Here is an 18,471-nt window from a genome sequence, read left to right as displayed (position 1 = left end):
GATATAGTGACCTTAGCCTTCCACAAAAGTTCCCACAAAAATCTGCTGGTTTGTTGCAAAGTTGAGGCAATTCTGATTCAAGATTGCCAAAAAAGAACTAGCTGGTTACAAATCTACAGGGGGTTCTTCTGGGGAGCACTACGTGAGCTGCCAGCCACATGGGGCTACTCCAAGCTAACAAACGCTTTGAATTCTGGATCATGCAATGTCAGGCAACATTAAAATACATGTTAAACTGTAATCTCTTTTGGAGTCTCAAGGGGTTTCTTGGACAATGTGTTTGTGATCCCAAGAATGGGTACATTCATATTAATACTTTCTGCCATCAGAATTAAAAAAACACTCTCTGGCCAATACATTTATGCAAGCTTTCTAAATTTTCTATTACATTTTTATATATTTGATTGAAGGTTTTAAACGTGTTGTTACAATATAACAAAAGTTTTGACATTTAGTATCAGATTCAACAGCGGCTTCCAAAGGGAATTGGGCATGTACAGAAAAAGAAATGGGAACTAATTAGATAACTCTTTCAAAGAGGCAACACTGATGTCATTATAGGCTGAATAGGCTTCTGGGTGTATGATTCTGTAACTCCAACTTATCTTCTCTGACTTCCAGATGGTTCATTGGAGATTGGTCAGAATGCAGCAAAACATGCGATGGTGGAATGCGTATCCGAACGGTATTGTGCATTAGGAAAATTGGACCTTCTGAGGAAGAAACCCTAGATGGCAGCCACTGTCTCACACACAGGCCTATTGAGAAAGAGCCCTGTAACAATCAGTCCTGCCCCCCACAGTGGGTTGCGTTGGATTGGTCTGAGGTACAGACTCCAATGTGCTTCCCTACTTATGTTTACTCTGTTCAAAGGCATTGCTATATTTATTATAATTACAAGTAGAGACGTCTGCTAGCTTAAGAGAAAGGGAAAAATGAAACACTATTTTGTATTATTGCTGGGGAGCGAATCTCACATGTGCTTATTTTATACCCTGAACATTCTCTGCAGGGTGCTTAGTGAAAAGGACAATTTATGACCAAACTGACTATAGCTAAAAAAAACTACTGTCAACTGATATTCTGCATCGGTTATCAAAATATCCAGGGGTGCAGTTTCATGTCCTGTAAACTTGTAATGTCATTTACAGATTTTTATGATGCTGTAGTTATGTGCTTTCTCTTGCATGCCAAACTGCTATAAGAATTGATTTTAACCAAGCTCAAGATGTTTTCTGAATATTGCTCCATTGGCACTAAAAAAGTTATGGTTGGCCCTTTGGTTGTTTATCACGACGAGGGATGGTGGTTGTGGAGTAAAACTCTTTACTGGGGGCCAAGCAGTTGTCTCAATCTCTTCAGTAGAACTGCACGAGTAATGAGCCACTTCCTTCAGGAAATAATTAGTTGTGAGATATAGATCAGTGCACAGATTCTTAATTTCCGCTTTTGCCTACTTTTGGGATTGCTGGGGAAGGTTGAGGAAGCCTCTTGTGAACACAACTTGAGGGGTGCCATTGGTTCCTGGTCCCCGTTCCTTGATATAGGGTTGGTTAATGAGGGGTATGCACTGTTTTCATCCCCCCCTTTAGATGTGACGCCCGAAAATGACATCCCTCCCCCATCTCCTCCCATGGGATGATGTAATTTGCCGGAATTCCTCAAGTGATAACCCTAATATTTACCATCTGCAAGCGGATGAGTGGGAGCCAAAAGATAAGGGGACAAATTATTTTTGTCATCTTACCACAAAGGCTGTTTAACATCTCAGTGTCCAGGATACCACATCCAGTTTTCAGATGGCATAAAGTTGTAGATGGAGTGAACTGTGAGAAACTAATGATAAGTATTAATAAACAGGAAGTGGCAGGAATAGGCATTCAGCCCCTTGAGCTTGCTCTGCCTTTCAACTGGATAGACTTCAAGGAGTTATAAACAGGGTGGCAGAATGGGTGGGTGGGTGGGTGGTAAATTAAATTCAGTACTGAAAAATGTGAAGTTATATTTTATTAGGTAGAATGTGATGAAGCTATATAAACTGGGGAGGGGGGAGGGTCAATTCTAAAAGGAGTAGAACACTTGTACTTGTAATTGGGGGAGATTAGGGTGTTAAATTTTATAAATACAGGCATAAATAGAGGGCAATGAAAGCCTGATAATCTTTAATAAAACATTGTTTTTTGTCTCCAGTACTTTGTATGATATTTTTAGTGAAGATATATAAAGGCTTCAGACAGGCTGTAGAAAAGATTTAGAAAAGTCTCAAGAGTCAAAAGTGTTTAATTGTCATATGTTCCTACAATGGAACAATGAAATTCTTACTTGCTGCAGTTTAACTGGCCTCTAAACGCAGTAACATAGATAATATTTAATAACCAAAAATACAATAAATACAATAAATTGATAACCATAATACCAAATAACCATATTAGTGCAAAAAGCACAAAGTCCATGGTGCCACTAAAGACGCGGTCTAAAGAAGATCATAGTTGCTGAAGTCAGTGTTGTGCAGTGTTGACGACCCTGATGGTTGCGAGGGAGAAGCTGTTTTCGAACCTGGTGATCATGTTTTCAGGCTCTTGTAGCGAAATGAGAGCGTGCTCAGGGTGGTGTGGATCCTTGATAATATTGGCTGCATTTTTAGGGCAGCGCTTCTTTTTGCTCCCTCCAAAAGTGGGGAGGTCAATAGACAATAGGTGCAGGAGTAGGCCATTCGGCCCTTCGAGCCAGCACCGCCATTCACCATGATCATTGCTGATAATTCACAATCAGTAACCCGTTCCTGCCTTCTCCCCATATCCCCTGACTCCGCTATCATTAAGAGCTCTACCTAACTCTCTCTTGAAAGCATCCAGAGAATTGGCCTCCACTGCCTTCTGAGACAGAGAATTCCACAGCCTTACAACTCTTTGAGTGAAAAAGTTCTTCCCCATCTCCATTCTAAATGGCCTACTCCTTATTCTTAAACTGTGGCCCCTGGTTCGGGACTCCCCCCAACATCGGGAACATGTTTCCGGCCTCTAGCGTGTCCAATCCCTTAATGATCTTATATGTTTCAATAAGATCCCCTCTCATCCTTCTAAATTCCAGAGTTTACAAGCCCAGTTGCTCCAGTCATTCAACGTACGACAGTCCCGCCATTCCGGGAATTAACCTCGTTAACCTGTACTATGGTCAACATCTGTGATGGACTGGGCAGTGTCTATCATCCTCTGTAGTCTTCTTCATTCCTGAGCATTCAAGTTGATGAACCAGGGGGTGATGCAACCAGTCAGTATACTCTCCACGTACACCTGGAAAAGATCAATAGAGACATAGACACAGTGAATCTCCTTAATATTCTGAGGAAGTAGAAGCATTGATAAGCTCTCTTTGTGATTGTATTGTTGTACTAGGCCCAGCACAGATCTTTAGTGTTACGCATGCCAAGGAACTTGATGAAGACAGGTTTATAGATCCTTGGCTTTTCCCTCCAAATGTCAACAATCAGCTCTTTGGTCTTGCCAACATTGAGAGCAAGATTGTTGTTCTGGCGCCACTCAAGCAGATTTTCAATCTCTCTCCTGTACTTTGGTCATACTGTTACCCATTTATAGGATCATAGGTGATAGAAGTAGAATTAGGCCATTCGGCCCCTCGAGATTAGTGGGCAAAATTAGGGCACATGGTATTGGGGTAGGGTACTGACATGGATAGAAAATTGGTTGACGGACAGAAAGCAAAGAGTGGGGATAATGGGTCCCTTTCAGAATGGCAGGCAGTGACTAGTGGGGTACCGCAAGGCTCTGTGCTGGGACCACAGCTATTTACAATATACATTAATGACTTGGATGAAGGGATTAAAAGTAACATTAGCAAATTTGCAGATGATACAAAGCTGGGTGGTAGTGTGAGCTGTGAGGAAGATGCTATGAGGTTGCAGGGTGACTTGGACAGGTTGTGTGAGTGGGCGGATGCTTGGCAGATGCAGTTTAATGTGGATAAGTGTGAGGTTATCCACTTTGGTGGTAAGAATAAGAAGGCAAATTATTATCTGAATGGTGTCAAGTTAGGAAAAGGGGGCGTAAAACGAGATCTTGGTGTCCTAGTGCATCAGTCACTGAAAGGAAGCATGCAGGTACAGCAGGCAGTGAAGAAAGCCAATGGAATGTTGGCCTTCATAACAAGAGGAGTTGAGTATAGGAGCAAAGAGGTCCTTCTGCAGTTGTACAGGGCCCTAGTGAGACCGCACCTGGAGTACTGTGTGCAGTTTTGGTCTCCAAATTTGAGGAAGGATATTCTTGCTATGAGGGCGTGCAGCATAGGTTTACTAGGTTAATTCCCGGAATGGCGGGACTGTCGTATGTTGAAAGACTGGAGCGACTAGGCTTGTATACACTGGAATTTAGAAGGATGAGAGGGGATCTTATTGAAACATATAAGATTATTAAGGGGTTGGACACGTTAGAGGCGGGAAACAGGGGCCGCAGTTTAAGAATAAGGGGTAGGCCATTTAGAACGGAGATGAGGAAAAACATTTTCATTCAGAGAGTTGTAAATCTGTGGAATTCACTGCCTCAGAAGGCAGTGGAGGCCAAGTCTCTGAATGCATTCGAGAGAGAGCTAGATAGAGCTCTTAAGGATAGCAGAGTCAGGGGGTATGGGGAGAAGGCAGGAACGGGGTACTGATTGAGAATGATCAGCCATGATCACATTGAATGGTGGTGCTGGCTCGAAGGACCGAATGGTCTACTCCTACACCTATTGTCTATTGTCCATCGAGTCTATTCCGCCATGGATCATGGCTAATCTATCTCTCCCTCCTAACCCCATTCTCCTGACTTCTCCCCCTAACCTCTGACACCCATGCTAATCAAGAATAGATCTATCTCTGCCCCAAATATATCCACTGATTGCCTCCACAGCCTTCTGTGGCAAAGAATCCACAGATTTACCAGCCATTGTTCATTCAGCAATGATGGAATCATTGGTGAATTTAAAAATGGTGTTGGAGTTATATCTGGACACAGTCATGGGTATAGGGGGAGTAGAGCAGGCGGCTGACCACATGGCATTGAGGTAGTCCTGTATCAAGGGGAAATGTTTTTGTCAATTTGTACTGATTGTGGTCTGCCGATGAGGAAGTTGAAGATCCACGCAGAGGGATGAGTGGAGGCTCAGTTCTCTGAGTTTGATAATAAGTTTGGAGAAAATGATGGTTTTGAACGCCAAGCTGTATTCAATGAAAACACACTGATCTGTGTGTTCTTATTGACCAAGTGACTCAGTGCAGAGTGGAAAGCCAACAAGATCACATCCTCTATTCAACTACGTTGGTGGTAAGTGAGGAGTAGTGGACCTAGGTCCTTGAATTGATATGCATCGGAACCAACCTCTGAAAGTACTCATCACAGGTTTTAGTGCCACCTGTCAGCAGTCATTAAGGCCTGTCAGCTTACTCTTCTGTAAATCCCTGTAGGGATATTAATAATGTAGATAGGCTAGAGAAGCTAGAGTTGTTCTTGTTGACATGGGGGAAGTTGCAAGGGGATCTGGCAGAGGTATTAAACATTATGAAAGGTGTAAACGGAGTCGTTAGAAAGTATTTCCACTAGCAAGGAGTTAAGGGGAGATGGAGTGAAGCTAATTGGCAAAGAACCAACTATGAATGGTTACTGTTTGGTATGCACTGCCAGGAGTTGGAATGGAGGCAGATTCATTTGGAGGGGTCAGAAGGGAGCCGAATGAGTTTCTGAAAGAACAGAACTTCTACGTCTTTGGAAGAGGATGGGGAGTGGGACGAGATGCATATCTGTAAATGGAGAACTCAATAGGCAGAATGGCCTTCTTTAGTGAATCTGTGTTAACAGCCCAGTGTACCGGCAGATCTTCTTCACCCATCGAGTTAGTTCCACCAGGGTGCCAAGATATAGACCCTTGCCCTCTGGACAGGTTTTCACATTTCTGGTGCACAAGAAGTTTCATTTCACCAGTGGGACAGTGAATGGAATTGGCATCCAAACTTGCAGTTCTGCCAAGCAGTTTTCAAGAGAGGTTATATTTCTAAACTTAAATTACTGTCACTGAACAGGTTTGACATGCCTTCCAGCTGTTCATGATTCTGCTCTCTAAGTAAGTCTGAAATCAATCATCATAACTTTGTTCAGATTGATTTTTGAGTTGTATAGATGCAGGGGATCTCTGGCTGTGTTGTTTATCCAATCACTAATAGATTTTTAAAACAAAACTGAAATAAACAAATTAACATGGATTCCTGCCGCATGTTTAAATTATTTTTAAACATTTCCCAACTGTAGAGCAGTGACTTCACTCCAAAGGTCTTTCATTGATTGTAAGGGTGCTTTGGGATGTTCTAAGGTCACAAAAAGTACCATATAAATGTGAGCTTGTTCCTTATTCCTGAGGACGGACTTTCAGACAAAAGGCAGAATGGGGTAGGCTAGGCTGTATCATTTATATGGTCTGTTTCCCTTTGATCTCAAGTTTGGGTGGTGTTCAGCAGGGTTACTGCGGGGCCCAGAGCATGGAGAAAATGTTTGGAAACCAAGATATAAAGACTGTACTTTTCTCGTGGAGTTTCACTTGATAGGAGATCAGAGAACTCGATTCATGGGACTCCCTACTCAGCATTCCTGTTCTCCCCTCATGATTTCAGCAGGAAATCTGCAAAGCCCCGAGGAAATATATAAACACCTGATCACTGTTTTTCTGAGGATTCCAGTTTTCTGCTGAGTATATATTGGCAAGAATTATTGGCTCCACTGCAAATGTATTTCCTTTGTTATATTTTGTCATCTGTATTGGTGGCTGCATCGTAGGAGGGTTTTTGCCTGCTTTGATGAGGATTAGTATTCTGCATGAATCCTCTTCTTTCTGGCACCCTTCTTTGTGTGCCTAGATTGTATATGACAGCAACTATTTCATGTTGGAACAATGCTGCTAAATTCTAACCTATCATCAGTTGACATCCACACGTATATACCTACTGCACTATGATCAGGCCAGGAAACTCAGTTGATTTCCACTCTCCAGCCCTGAAGCTCTGCGATTGAATGTAATTATGCTACTGATGTCTTGGTTGACATGACTTGGATGTCTTGTTTACATTGACAAGACCATGAATCAAAATTTGGCAATTCCTGTTTCGAGCAATCCCACACCAAATAATAACACCAAGAGAGCACTTTGCCTTCATTTGTTACAACACCAACTTTTTTTTTTGTTCACAGTAATTATTGCAATGCCAAATTTGGTCACTTTGGGAATGTTGAAAGTATTTTCATTTTTGATATCTCACTCCCACAAGAACACAGTAATTCTATAAATATTTATGCCAAATGGTTGCATAAATATTGGGGTTTTTTCCAAATTCCTTAGAAGTACCATCACTATATGCTGCTGACATCACTTGAGCCTTGAGTGGAGGCATTGTGACATCCAATACAACTGGAAAGCTTCATTAGGTTTCAATGTTTTTGAACTGAGACTGAATTATTAAGCATATTACAATCTTATTTTTCAGTGCACTCCAAAATGTGGCCCAGGATTTAAGCATCGAATTGTTTTGTGCAAGAGCAGTGACCTGAGCAAGACTTTCCCGCCCTCCCATTGTTCTAATGAAAGCAAACCTCCGGCCCGAATTCGCTGCAGCCTCGGGCGATGCCCACCTCCACGATGGGTCATGGGAGAATGGGGTGTGGTAAGTTGGCACTAATTTAACGTTATGGTATTCTACTCTTTTAGCACTCGTTTATCTGACAGTTCCGAGTGCATAAATGAATATGAGCTGCACTTGATGCAAGGTAACTGTTGAAATAGGTTTGAAGAATCAATTCTGATCTCCAGATTGTACTAAATTTCTGTTTTATTCATTCCTTTTTGTAATCTTAACTCATCGAAACGTAAATTATATGAACACAGGATTTAATTTTTTTTTGTAATATTCCATTTACACATTTTTGTCATAAAGCAATTAATTGTTTAGAGTCAGCATTCTTGATTTATGGGGATTTTTTCATTAAAAATTAATTTAATATTCACAATAAATGGCATTTGAAATCTGAAGCGATTGTCATAAGCTGCCTGGATTGTGATCTTTAACACAGTGGAGCTGCTCAGCTGAGAGAAAAAAGTTTGGAAATAAAGATTACAATAAAGATTGAAAACTGACACGGTTAGCTAAGGTAGACATGGGGTGTAGGGATGGGAAAGATAAGAGAGTGAGGAATAAGAACGGGTAGAGTGAGAAAGGGGAAAGGGAGAGCTGGGGAGAGGGGGAGGATGGGCAGTGTGAGAAAGGAGAGGGGAGAACAGGGAAGCAAAAGTGGAGCAGAGTAGGAAGGTTGGCTGACGGGGTGGACAGTGGTGTTGTCTCTAGTCTTTGACATTTCCACCCTGCAAAATGGTTCTGACTGTCTACTCAATCTATGCCTCTCATAACTTTAAATACTGCTATCAGATCTCCCCACAACTTCTGGCGTTCCAAGTTTGACCAATCTCTCTTAGTAGCTAAATCCTCTTAATCCAAGCAGCCTTCTGGTAAACCTTTTTCTGCACCTTCTCCGAAGTATCCACACTCTTCCTGAAATGAGGTGACCAGGACTGCATGCAATACTGCAAATGCAGCCTAAACAAATTCTAATAGAACTATATAATAACTTCCTGACTCCTATGCCCCGACCAATAAATGCAAGCATACCATATGTCTTCGTTACTACTCTATCTATTTAGTTTTAGTTTTTAGTTTAGCGATACAACGTGGAAACAGGCCTTTAGTCCACCAAATCCACGCTGACCATTAATCATCCATACATTATTTCTATTCCACATGTTAGGGCCAACCTACCGAACCCAATTAACCTACAAACTCCTCACGTCTTTGGAATGTGGGAAGAAACTGGAGCACCCTGAGAAAGCCCATGTGGTCACAGGGAGAATGTACAAACTTTGTACAAACAGTACCTGTAGTTTTGGATCGAAACCAGGGTCTCGGGTGCTGTAAGGCAGAAACTCTACCGCTGCGCTACTGTGCCGCCCTAAAGTGGCAACTTGTGCTGCCACTTGCAAGGAACTATGAACCTGGACCCCAAGATCCCTCTGCACATCAATGTCGCTACGAGTCTTGCCCTTACATTCAACCACCGAAAGTGCAGCACCTCATACTTGCCTGGTTTAAGCTGCCATTTCTCTGCCCATTTCTGTAGTTGATCTATATCCGGCTGTATACTTTGAAAGCCTTCCTCACTGTCTGCAAGTCCAGCCATCTTGGTGTTTTCTGCAAACTTACTAACCAACCCGACTACATTTATGTCCAAGTCATTTCAAGTCAAGTCAAGTCAAGTCAAATTTATTTGTCACATACACATACACGATGTGCAGTGAAATGAAAGTGGCAATGCCTGCGGGTTGTGCACAAAAAGAATTACAGTTACAGCATATAAATAAAGTTAATAAGTTACTATTAGTGTCGACAAAAATTTAGTCTCTGGGGTTATAAAAGTTGACAGTCCTGATGGCCTGTGGGAAGAAGCTCCGTCTCATCCTCTCCGTTTTCACAGCGTGACAGCGGAGGCGTTTGCCTGATCGTAGCATCTGGAACAGTCCGTTACTGGGGTGGCAGGGGTCCCTCATGATCTTACTTGCTCTGGATCTGCACCTCCTGATGTATAGGTCCTGCAGGGGGATGAGTGTAGTTCCCATGGTGCGTTCTGCCGAACGCACTACTCTCTGCAGGGCCATCCTGTCCTGGGCAGAGCTGTTCCCAAACCAGACTGTAATGTTGCCGGACAGGATGCTCTCTACAGCCCCAGAGTAGAAGCAATGAAGGATCTTCAGAGACACTCTGAATTTCCTCAGTTGTCTAAGGTGGTAAAGGCGCTGCTTAGCCTTACCCACCAGTGCGGCAATGTGCGTTGCCCACGTCAGATTCTCTGCGATGCGGACTCCCAAGTATTTAAAACTGCTCACCCTATCCACAATCGACCCATTTATCTCCAGTGGCGTGTACGTCCTTGGATGTTTAGCCCTTCTGAAGTCCACAATCAGCTCCTTTGTTTTAGTGACATTCAAGAGGAGGCTATTGTCCTGACACCAGAGTGCCAGATCAGCCACCTCCTCCCGGTAGGCCTTCTCATCGTTGTTGGAGATCCGGCCCACCACCACAGTGTCATCAGCAAACTTGATGATGGAGTTTGAGCTGAACCTGGCCCCACAGTCATGTGTGTACAGGGAGTACAGTAGGGGGCTAAGGACGCAGCCCTGGGGGGATCCCAGGATTTATATATATCACCAACACTGGAGGTCCCAACATAAATCCTCGTGGAACTCCACTGGTAACAGGCCTCCAGCCAGACTAACGCCTGTCCACCACAGCCCTTTATGTTTCTATAAGCCAGTTCTGATTCCATTTTGTTCACAGCATGCCAGGAAAAATATCTCTTGCAGGAAGCTGAGTGTTATCGTGCACCAGAGCAATGCATTTCCTCTAAGTAGAGACATGGAGGCCACCAGGATTATTCAGATGTTTCAAGCCAGCGGCACGCACTTACAGCCAACTCAATTCCCCTGCTACACTTCTGCTGACTTTACAGCTGACCTTCACAGCAGTACTATCATTGAGCAGAAAACCTAGTCCAAGGTGACCTTGCAGAACTACAGCCATAACATTTTGAAGTTGAGCATGTTTTATTATCTACTTGTTGTGGATGAATGTTAAGATTTAATATGCATTGAAAAGCAAAAATAGTGCAGCTGCTGGAAATCTGGGATAAAACAGAAAATGCTAGAAACACTCTACAGGGCCAGAGGCATCATTTGAAGGAAGCATTTTCAGTGAATGATCCTTCATTGGGTTTGAGAAAGAAATCATGTTTTAAGTTGCAGAACTGGGAGAGGGGTAGAGAGAATAAAGGCAGTTTTAGGGTTGAGACCGAGAGAGAGAGAGAATATCAATCGTGCAGGTGGTGCCTGCTGAGGGCAACGGTGAAGGTTTGTGAATCACAGACGATTTATTAAAAGTGGAGAAAGTAGGAAATGAATGAAAGGCAGAAATGGCAAGAAACCCAGTATAGGAGATCCATAGTGGAAATAAACCAGCTAGGAGCCTAAACTGGTAACTGTGAAAGGGTTGGAGGACGTCAGATTGGCTTTAGATTGGGAAAAAATGAATAATGGGTTAAAATGAAATTGACTTTGGAAGAAATATGAACCATGGGACAAGAACAGATAGACAGATTCCTGATTAGTAAGGGTGTCAGGGGTTATGGGGGTAAAGATGGAGAATGGGGTTGAGAGGGAAAGATAGACCAGCCATGATTGAATGACTGAGTAGACTTGATAGGCCGAAGGGCCTTATTCTGCTACTGCAAATTATGAACAGGCTGGAATAAGTGACTAGCAAGACAGCCTTTAACATGTATTTTTGTTCTTTATTTTTTTATTGCAGTGTTCTGCACAGTGTGGTCTTGGCCAGCAAATGAGGACAGTGCAATGTCTTTCATATACTGGCCAGTCATCTACTGAGTGTCCTGAAACCCTTCGACCACCCTCAATGCAGCAGTGTGAGAGTAAATGTGATGCTGCTCCTGTCGCCAATGCAGAAGGTAGGTGCTTAAAAATACACAGCTTGAGTGGGGCACATTTCAGGGCTGCTTCTTCAAGGATCTCTAGAATTTGAACTGTTTGAAAAATGTCAGTAGACATGTTCTCTGACACTGTCGTTTCTAAATTGCTCTAGTGTGATACACTGCTTGCAGTTTGAGCCATTGGGTCTGTTAATAATGCCAAAGACATTTCTGTCAAGTTAAAGCTATGGAATTTGCATACATTGGGCTTTTCCTACTTGGTATTTCAAAAGAATCATTCTGACGTAGTAATTTGTAAATAAGCAACAGATTTATGTCCTTTGACGTAAGCTTTTTATTACAAATGGCAAAAGTTAGTTTAATGTACTGATAAAGGTCAGTCTATTCAATAATTTAATTTGATGACATACAGTTTTGATGGATCATTTCCCAATATAAATAACACCCAGATTTCAACAGGGAGTACGAAAAATAATGTTGCTGCCAGCCTAACTTCATGCAAGATTGCTCTTTAACAATCTGAACTGGTGCACTGTTCCCATTTTGAGGAATTAGCCAAAGCTTCTTCTACACTCTTTGCTTAGTGTTAGATATGGTGCTTGGTTTTGGAGCATATCAAGCATTTGCAAACAGTCAAAATCAGTTTATTGCAATAAATCAGTTTTTGAAAACATTTGGTGGAAATATCTATGTTTTCTCAATTGATGACAGAAGCGAGGCAGCGTTTAGCATAACAATTTTAACCAATTGTGAACGTTTATACCAATAAAAGACGTTGAACTCAGCATCTGTTTGAGTTCTTGAGTTGTACTTTTGAATTACTGTATTTTTTTAAACCAGGCTCTGAAGGATTGCTTCTTTTAAGTGTAATGTTACATTTACTGTTGAGACTATACTGTAGTACAAACACCAATAGTCCAACCACTGCTGGAGTTCTGTACCATTTATTTTAAAGCACATATGTGGCTGCAGGATCCAGACAGTCCAAGGTCATCCGAAACCTGAACCAAAATGGCATTTTAATCATTTTTCATGCAGTTTCAAGTTCCTTTGTAGTTTATGTAGCGTGTTAATGCACCTCTCACAGTAGCTGCAAGTACTTCGCCATTTAGTATTTATTGTTTTGACCGTAATGTATATCCTTGGTGTATTCCACATCTGTAAGTCAAGACATGGATATTCCTCATGATTCATTGATTCCAGACGATGTATTATATTAACCAATGGATCGGCAAGTTTCACAGACAACTTTAGACACATGGTTATTGTACATTTTGCAAAAGTAAATTATTAAGCAAAGGTAAAGTATGCCCATAATAAATCTAAAGTAAAAACTGGACTGCTGAAAATAAGCAATCATGTAGTCAGTATGTAAAAGAAAAATACCAATTAATCTTTTGAAGAGGATCCTTCACCATAGTGATTAAATAATAATTTTATCAGCAACAAGTTCATTTTAATGTTGTTTTACAGTTGATGTTGTATTTTTACGAATGGTGAAATTTTAATGTGTTTTCAATATGGTTGTAGTAAGCCAAATATCATATTTTAAAAAAAACATATTTGACAGATTTTTGGAACCCATAATATAAAGCTTCTGTCTATGACCAACCAGAAGTTTTTGTAACAAAAAGTTATAGAATAAATGCCAGTGAAGATTTGAACTTGACGGAACCATGATTCCGAGAGACAGAACTCAAATGTTTTAAACCCATCTCTGACCTGTGCTTCCTTAAAGTCAACTCCGCACACAGTACAAGTCTGGGGAATTCATCCATATGTGTACCAAGTGAAAAAGCAAGAAAGATTTATTTTCTAAAAAAAGAGTAAATGGTTTCTGCACTGCAATAAAAAATAAAAACACAGAAAAATTGCACACATTCATTAAAGGATGAATTAATCCATTTGTAGGATGTGGGATGTTTCTGGTAGGGGCATGTACATCTTGGAAATGTATTAATTTTGTAGCTGCACTCAATGCTGTCAATTCATTTACCCACAGAATGCAAAGATGTGAACAAAGTGGCTTACTGCCCACTGGTGCTGAAGTTCAAGTTCTGTAGCAGGGCGTACTTTAGACAAATGTGCTGTAAGACCTGCCAAGGACACTGACCCAAAGCAAGCCTCGTTAAATCTATCACGGAAAACGTGCCTGCCCTGAATTCAACAAAGAACGGGATTTGATGTCCCACAAACTCTACCCTGTGGAAATGGTAACCACTGGTCAGCTTCAGCTGACAATAATTTGCTGTTATTTTAACTTCTGTGAAGTGGGATTTTTTTTTACTAAGGTGCTGGACACAGAGCGGAGGAGATGCCAGTTCTAAGTTTTCTGCTCAGCAACATGAAAATCACTCAGCTGTTCAGGACACGCACGTTCACTTGAACAAATTGAATAGTTGGTTCATCTCCAGGGACCAGAAAGTTAATGTAATATATATTGGACCTAAATAAAAGAGAACAGTTTGTATATGTTCAAAGGCTGATAAGGCAGAAAATAATAATTATCTGAGCTTGCCTAGCTGAATAAAAATGGACAGATATGATTTCAACACACTTTAGGAACAATTACAATTATTTATCTCTCACAACAGTGACCAAAAGAAGTTTTATAGTATCAACAGATAAGTTATTTTTTAAATAAAACCAAAAATGGAACACATTTCTTCTCTACATGGTGCTACATTTCTACTTCTTTCCACCAAAATTCCAATTTTCAAGGCTATGTGGTTTAGAAAAAAAATAATACCCCAACACTGGATATGTCAGTCAGAATTACTCCATTTAATAAATGAAAGATAATTGAAGCATTATTCTAGAAGAAAGGATGCAGGAATGCATCCAAATCGATGAAGGTTTCTTGCTGCCAACCAGATTTGAAAGTTCAAATTAAATCATGTACTAAATAATATTAACACCTTTCAATTTGCCATTTTTTAAAACATATTGATTGAAGCATGGATGTTTCTTTTACCATTGTGAAGTAAGCGAATGCAGAGATCATGCACTAAACTGCTGCACTCCCAATATAAATAAAAATGGCCAGAGCCTGAAATGTACTGCTCCAACTACCCTTGCTTACACCACTGGTTTTGGAGTGACTTTGACCACACGGGCACCAAGTTGCCTAAAGCAGGCTCTGTTCAAGCAGTTCTGGATGTGACTACCATGTAATGCACGGACAGACTATCCACTTTGAAACGAGGCACACCTTTCAAGAATGCTTGTAATAAAAAAGGACAAAAATCACTGGATGCTTTTCTCTTTCAAAAGGGGAAACACCTGTTTCAAAATCATTTTGTGCTGCTATCAAGATAAATGCAGCCAAAGAATATTTGAGAAAGAGAAAATATAAATGTTAGAATATTTAGTCGCACTACTCTCAGCAGGAATATTAGCAATACATTAAGTTTAGATTTGACAATGTATTGTTCACCTGAATAATATTTAAATGTGAAACCACATAGTATTTGTACACTAAAGGTAAAAAAAACATAAATGATTCCAAAGCCCAGTGCTTGCAAGATAAGTGGCCTAGCTTGATTAAAGACTCAATATGGAGATGATAAAAGAGGATACTTGTTCGTATTACTACAGTACTTGAACACTTGCAAATTGCAGCAAGTACTTTAATGAATGTGCATTTGTTTTGAACTGTGCCTCTTTTGACTAGTGCAATGAAGCTATCTTAAGTGAGAATATTTGTAAATCATTGTGTACAAAATCCATTAACATGCAAAACAGGGCACTTTTCATCAGTTAAGTGAGATTCTGTAGTTTTTGAATGAAACAAATGTTTAGTAGAGTACATTTATTTTCATTTCAAAGGAATTATTTTAAAGTCATTTTTGTGAAAAATTTGATTTTTTTTTAATAAAGAAAATTAACTAGCTAATTATACATCAGCTAAAATATTTAATCAGCAAGGATGTGATTTGTTATACAAAAATGTACAAGCTGGCAATTTCCTCTGAGGGCAGCCTGCACCAGGAAATTGTTATTTTGCATGTTTGTTTATGAAGTCATAGGTACGAGAAAACCTTTCAGATATAAATGCAGAACAACATAATTTTTGACAATCTATATAGGATGATGTGCCGTACACTCAATTTTATAAACATGAAAATCTTGTCTGTCATCTACTACCTCTCGACAGTATTTTTAAACTGCTTTCTTTCACAATACAACTGGCCAGGTCAACATGGTGCTTGTTCAAATGCCTATCACTGGGCTTGCTTAACAAACTAGTTCCATATATTGGACATCCTTTTGAATTTACTAATCAGTTTACCTTGGTGCTGTTTTCTGCCTTGAGAAATCTGAGCTTCATAAAGGGAAAAGTGTTGCTATGACAATCCCAAGAATCAGTGCTTAGTACTCCAGGGCATGAAGTGTGTTAATCAGTAAATGTTTCATTTCAACAAGGAACTATGCTTAAAGATCTCCACTTTACCTCAACTTAGGTATTAACATTGCAGAGACTTGTTTCCATGGATTGGTTTTTTATTTTGTCTTGTGGTACTGGTGCTATATAACCAGGGAGTTGAATGTATTATCTACACTATAGGACAGCACTGACAGTGGAATTAATGCAACTCCCTCAAGGAATTTGGATAACATTATTAAAGGGAACAGGATGCATTTAAAAAAAGAAACTAAGAGGAAGAGAAATTTATAAATGGGACCCAAATAAACAGAACCAAAATTGGACCAGAAAGTGTTCAAATAGCACAGTTTTTTTGCTGCTGCTACTGTGTAGCCACCTTACTATCAAAAGCTGAATCCTTTCTGTAGTTTTCAAGCTGATAAGAGTTAATCGTGCAAGCTGTAAAGAAGTTTGACAGGCCTGCCATACTGAGAAGAACAGTACATTGTAGCCAGTACAATGAAGAGCCCAAGGCACACACTGCAGTATTATCAGCATCTGCTCATTCAGACTAAGAAAGGGCTTGTTCACAGAAATACCCCCAAGGTGCATACTTCATGGAGCGGTACATTTAATTATGGACTGTATTAATCACTGAATGTCACATAAATATCCTTATCCAGAATGGAACTAGCATTGTATTATTGTGATTAGTTGCTTATATTTTACATTCAGTATTAATGTGGTACACTGTTATTAAATATTTCCTTTTTTGTAAATTATATGCTAATTTATTGCCATGTTTCATGACACTTGTTCTCCATTCATTTCACTACGTATATAGAAAGTTAATGCTAAATGCAGTGAAATGGTGTTCCGTATTTGTGACACAGGACTGTTTTTTCTTAGGTAATTTAAAACAATAAAAGTGCAGCTTCTAAACATAGTAAAAAAATCTTGTTACCCTGTTGTTTATTTGATGGATTAATTATATAAAACATCTGCTGAGTGATATAACTTTGTAATGCAGATGTATAGTCGATATGTATATGTCTTGAAGCAACTCTATAACTAGACTTTATTTGCAAAGTCATGTTAAAAGCAGCTAGATTCCTGATCTTATATGATCCTGTTGAAAACTATTCCTGACCTTCTGCCACATATGGTGGCTCTGTACATGTTACCATCTGTAAACTAAATGGTTGCAAAAGCTGTTTCTCAGTTGACATTTTCCTCTAAATGATGTAGTGTCAACGATAATTTGTTAAGGTGCTGCTATTGGAGCTGGAACATTTACATCACATATCGCTCGTTCAACTGAAGAAATAAAACAGTTTCAATTAGCGTAAGACCTAAGTTCTTCCGCTGTATAAGAAAATGATTTTGATTTACTGCCATCTTGCTTATTTGCAACAATACACTCTTCTTTCACCGAATAAAAGTCCTATAAATCTATACTTACTTAATTCCCTATAATGATTATCATTAGTCACACACCATTGGAATACTAACAACTGGCTTTTAAACATCTTCTGTTGGCCTGAGGAACATTTGACTGTGGTATTGTGATATATGGTTAAAGCCAAGCGTAAGACAGAACCTTAAAGTCAGCACAATGTTTGTTTTGAATACCACCACACCACATCAATGAAACTGAAATCAAAAGGAGTGCAAGCAAATGTCAACAATGGATTTTGTGCATTGGTTTAACAAAAGATAAACTAGGAGATTGCCTAGAGTTCTTTCATGTCTGGTCTTCACTCCAGTGATGGTTTATTCACTTTGATGGAAACAAAATGCTGAAGTAAGTCAACGGATCGGGCAGCATCTCGGGAGAGAAGGAATGGGTGATGTTTCGGGTCGAGACAATTCTTCACACTGATGTCAGGGGAGGGGTTGAGACAAAAATAGGATGTAGTCGGAGATAGGAAGACAAGTGAGAGAACTGGGAAGGGGGGGGATAGAGAGGGAAAGCAGGGACTACTTGAAGTTAGAGAAGTCAATGTTCATATCCCTGGGGTGTAAACTACCCAAGCGAAATATGAGGTGCTGTTCCTCCAATTGCACTGGGCCTCATTCTGACAATGGAGGAGGCCCAGGACAGAAAGGTCAGATTGGGAGTGGGAGGGGGAGTTGAAGTGCTGAGCCACCGGGAGATCAGGTTGGTTAAGGCAGACTGAGTGGAGGTGTTGAGCAAAACAATTGCCAAGCCTGCGCTTGGTCTCGTCGATGTCGAGAAGTTGACATCTGGAACAGCGGATACAATAGATGAGGTTGGAGGAGGCGCAGGTGAACTTCTGCTTCACCTGGAAAGAGTGTTTGGGTCCTTGGATGGAGTCGAGGAGGGAGGTAAAGGCACAGATGTTGCATCTACTGCAGTTACAGGGGAAAGTACCTGGGAAGGGGGAGGTCTGGGTGGAAAGGGACGAGTGGACCAGGGCGTTACGAAGGGAATGGTGTCTGCGGAAAGCATAAAGGGGTGGAGATGGGAAGATGTGATCAGTAGTGGGATCCCGTTGGAGG

At 40.5% G+C, this 18,471-nt stretch overlaps 1 protein-coding gene across 2 annotated transcripts in view; it reads left to right on the top strand.

Annotated features, from left to right (window-relative positions):
• The window catches only part of adamts6 (ADAM metallopeptidase with thrombospondin type 1 motif, 6), a 231,674-nt gene extending 214,443 nt beyond the window's left edge, over positions 1-17,231 (top strand). Inside the window, exons 22-25 of one of the 2 annotated variants that reach the window (XM_078397497.1) lie at positions 622-826; positions 7,523-7,699; positions 11,444-11,600; positions 13,585-17,231. In XM_078397497.1, coding sequence (XP_078253623.1) covers positions 622-826; positions 7,523-7,699; positions 11,444-11,600; positions 13,585-13,694 — 649 coding nt within the window. In that variant the 3' untranslated portion in view covers positions 13,695-17,231. Of the gene's footprint in view, positions 1-621; positions 827-7,522; positions 7,700-11,443; positions 11,601-13,584 lie in introns of those variants that run through there. The other variant, XR_013547164.1, reaches the window with a different exon arrangement.
• The last annotated feature ends 1,240 nt before the right edge of the window (positions 17,232-18,471 follow it).

Source organism: Rhinoraja longicauda, chromosome 1 (genome assembly GCF_053455715.1).
Source record: "Rhinoraja longicauda isolate Sanriku21f chromosome 1, sRhiLon1.1, whole genome shotgun sequence".
NCBI classification, from domain to species: Eukaryota; Metazoa; Chordata; class Chondrichthyes; order Rajiformes; family Arhynchobatidae; genus Rhinoraja; species Rhinoraja longicauda.
Note: the sequence above shows the minus strand (reverse complement) of the source record. Positions and strands in the feature narration are given on the sequence as shown.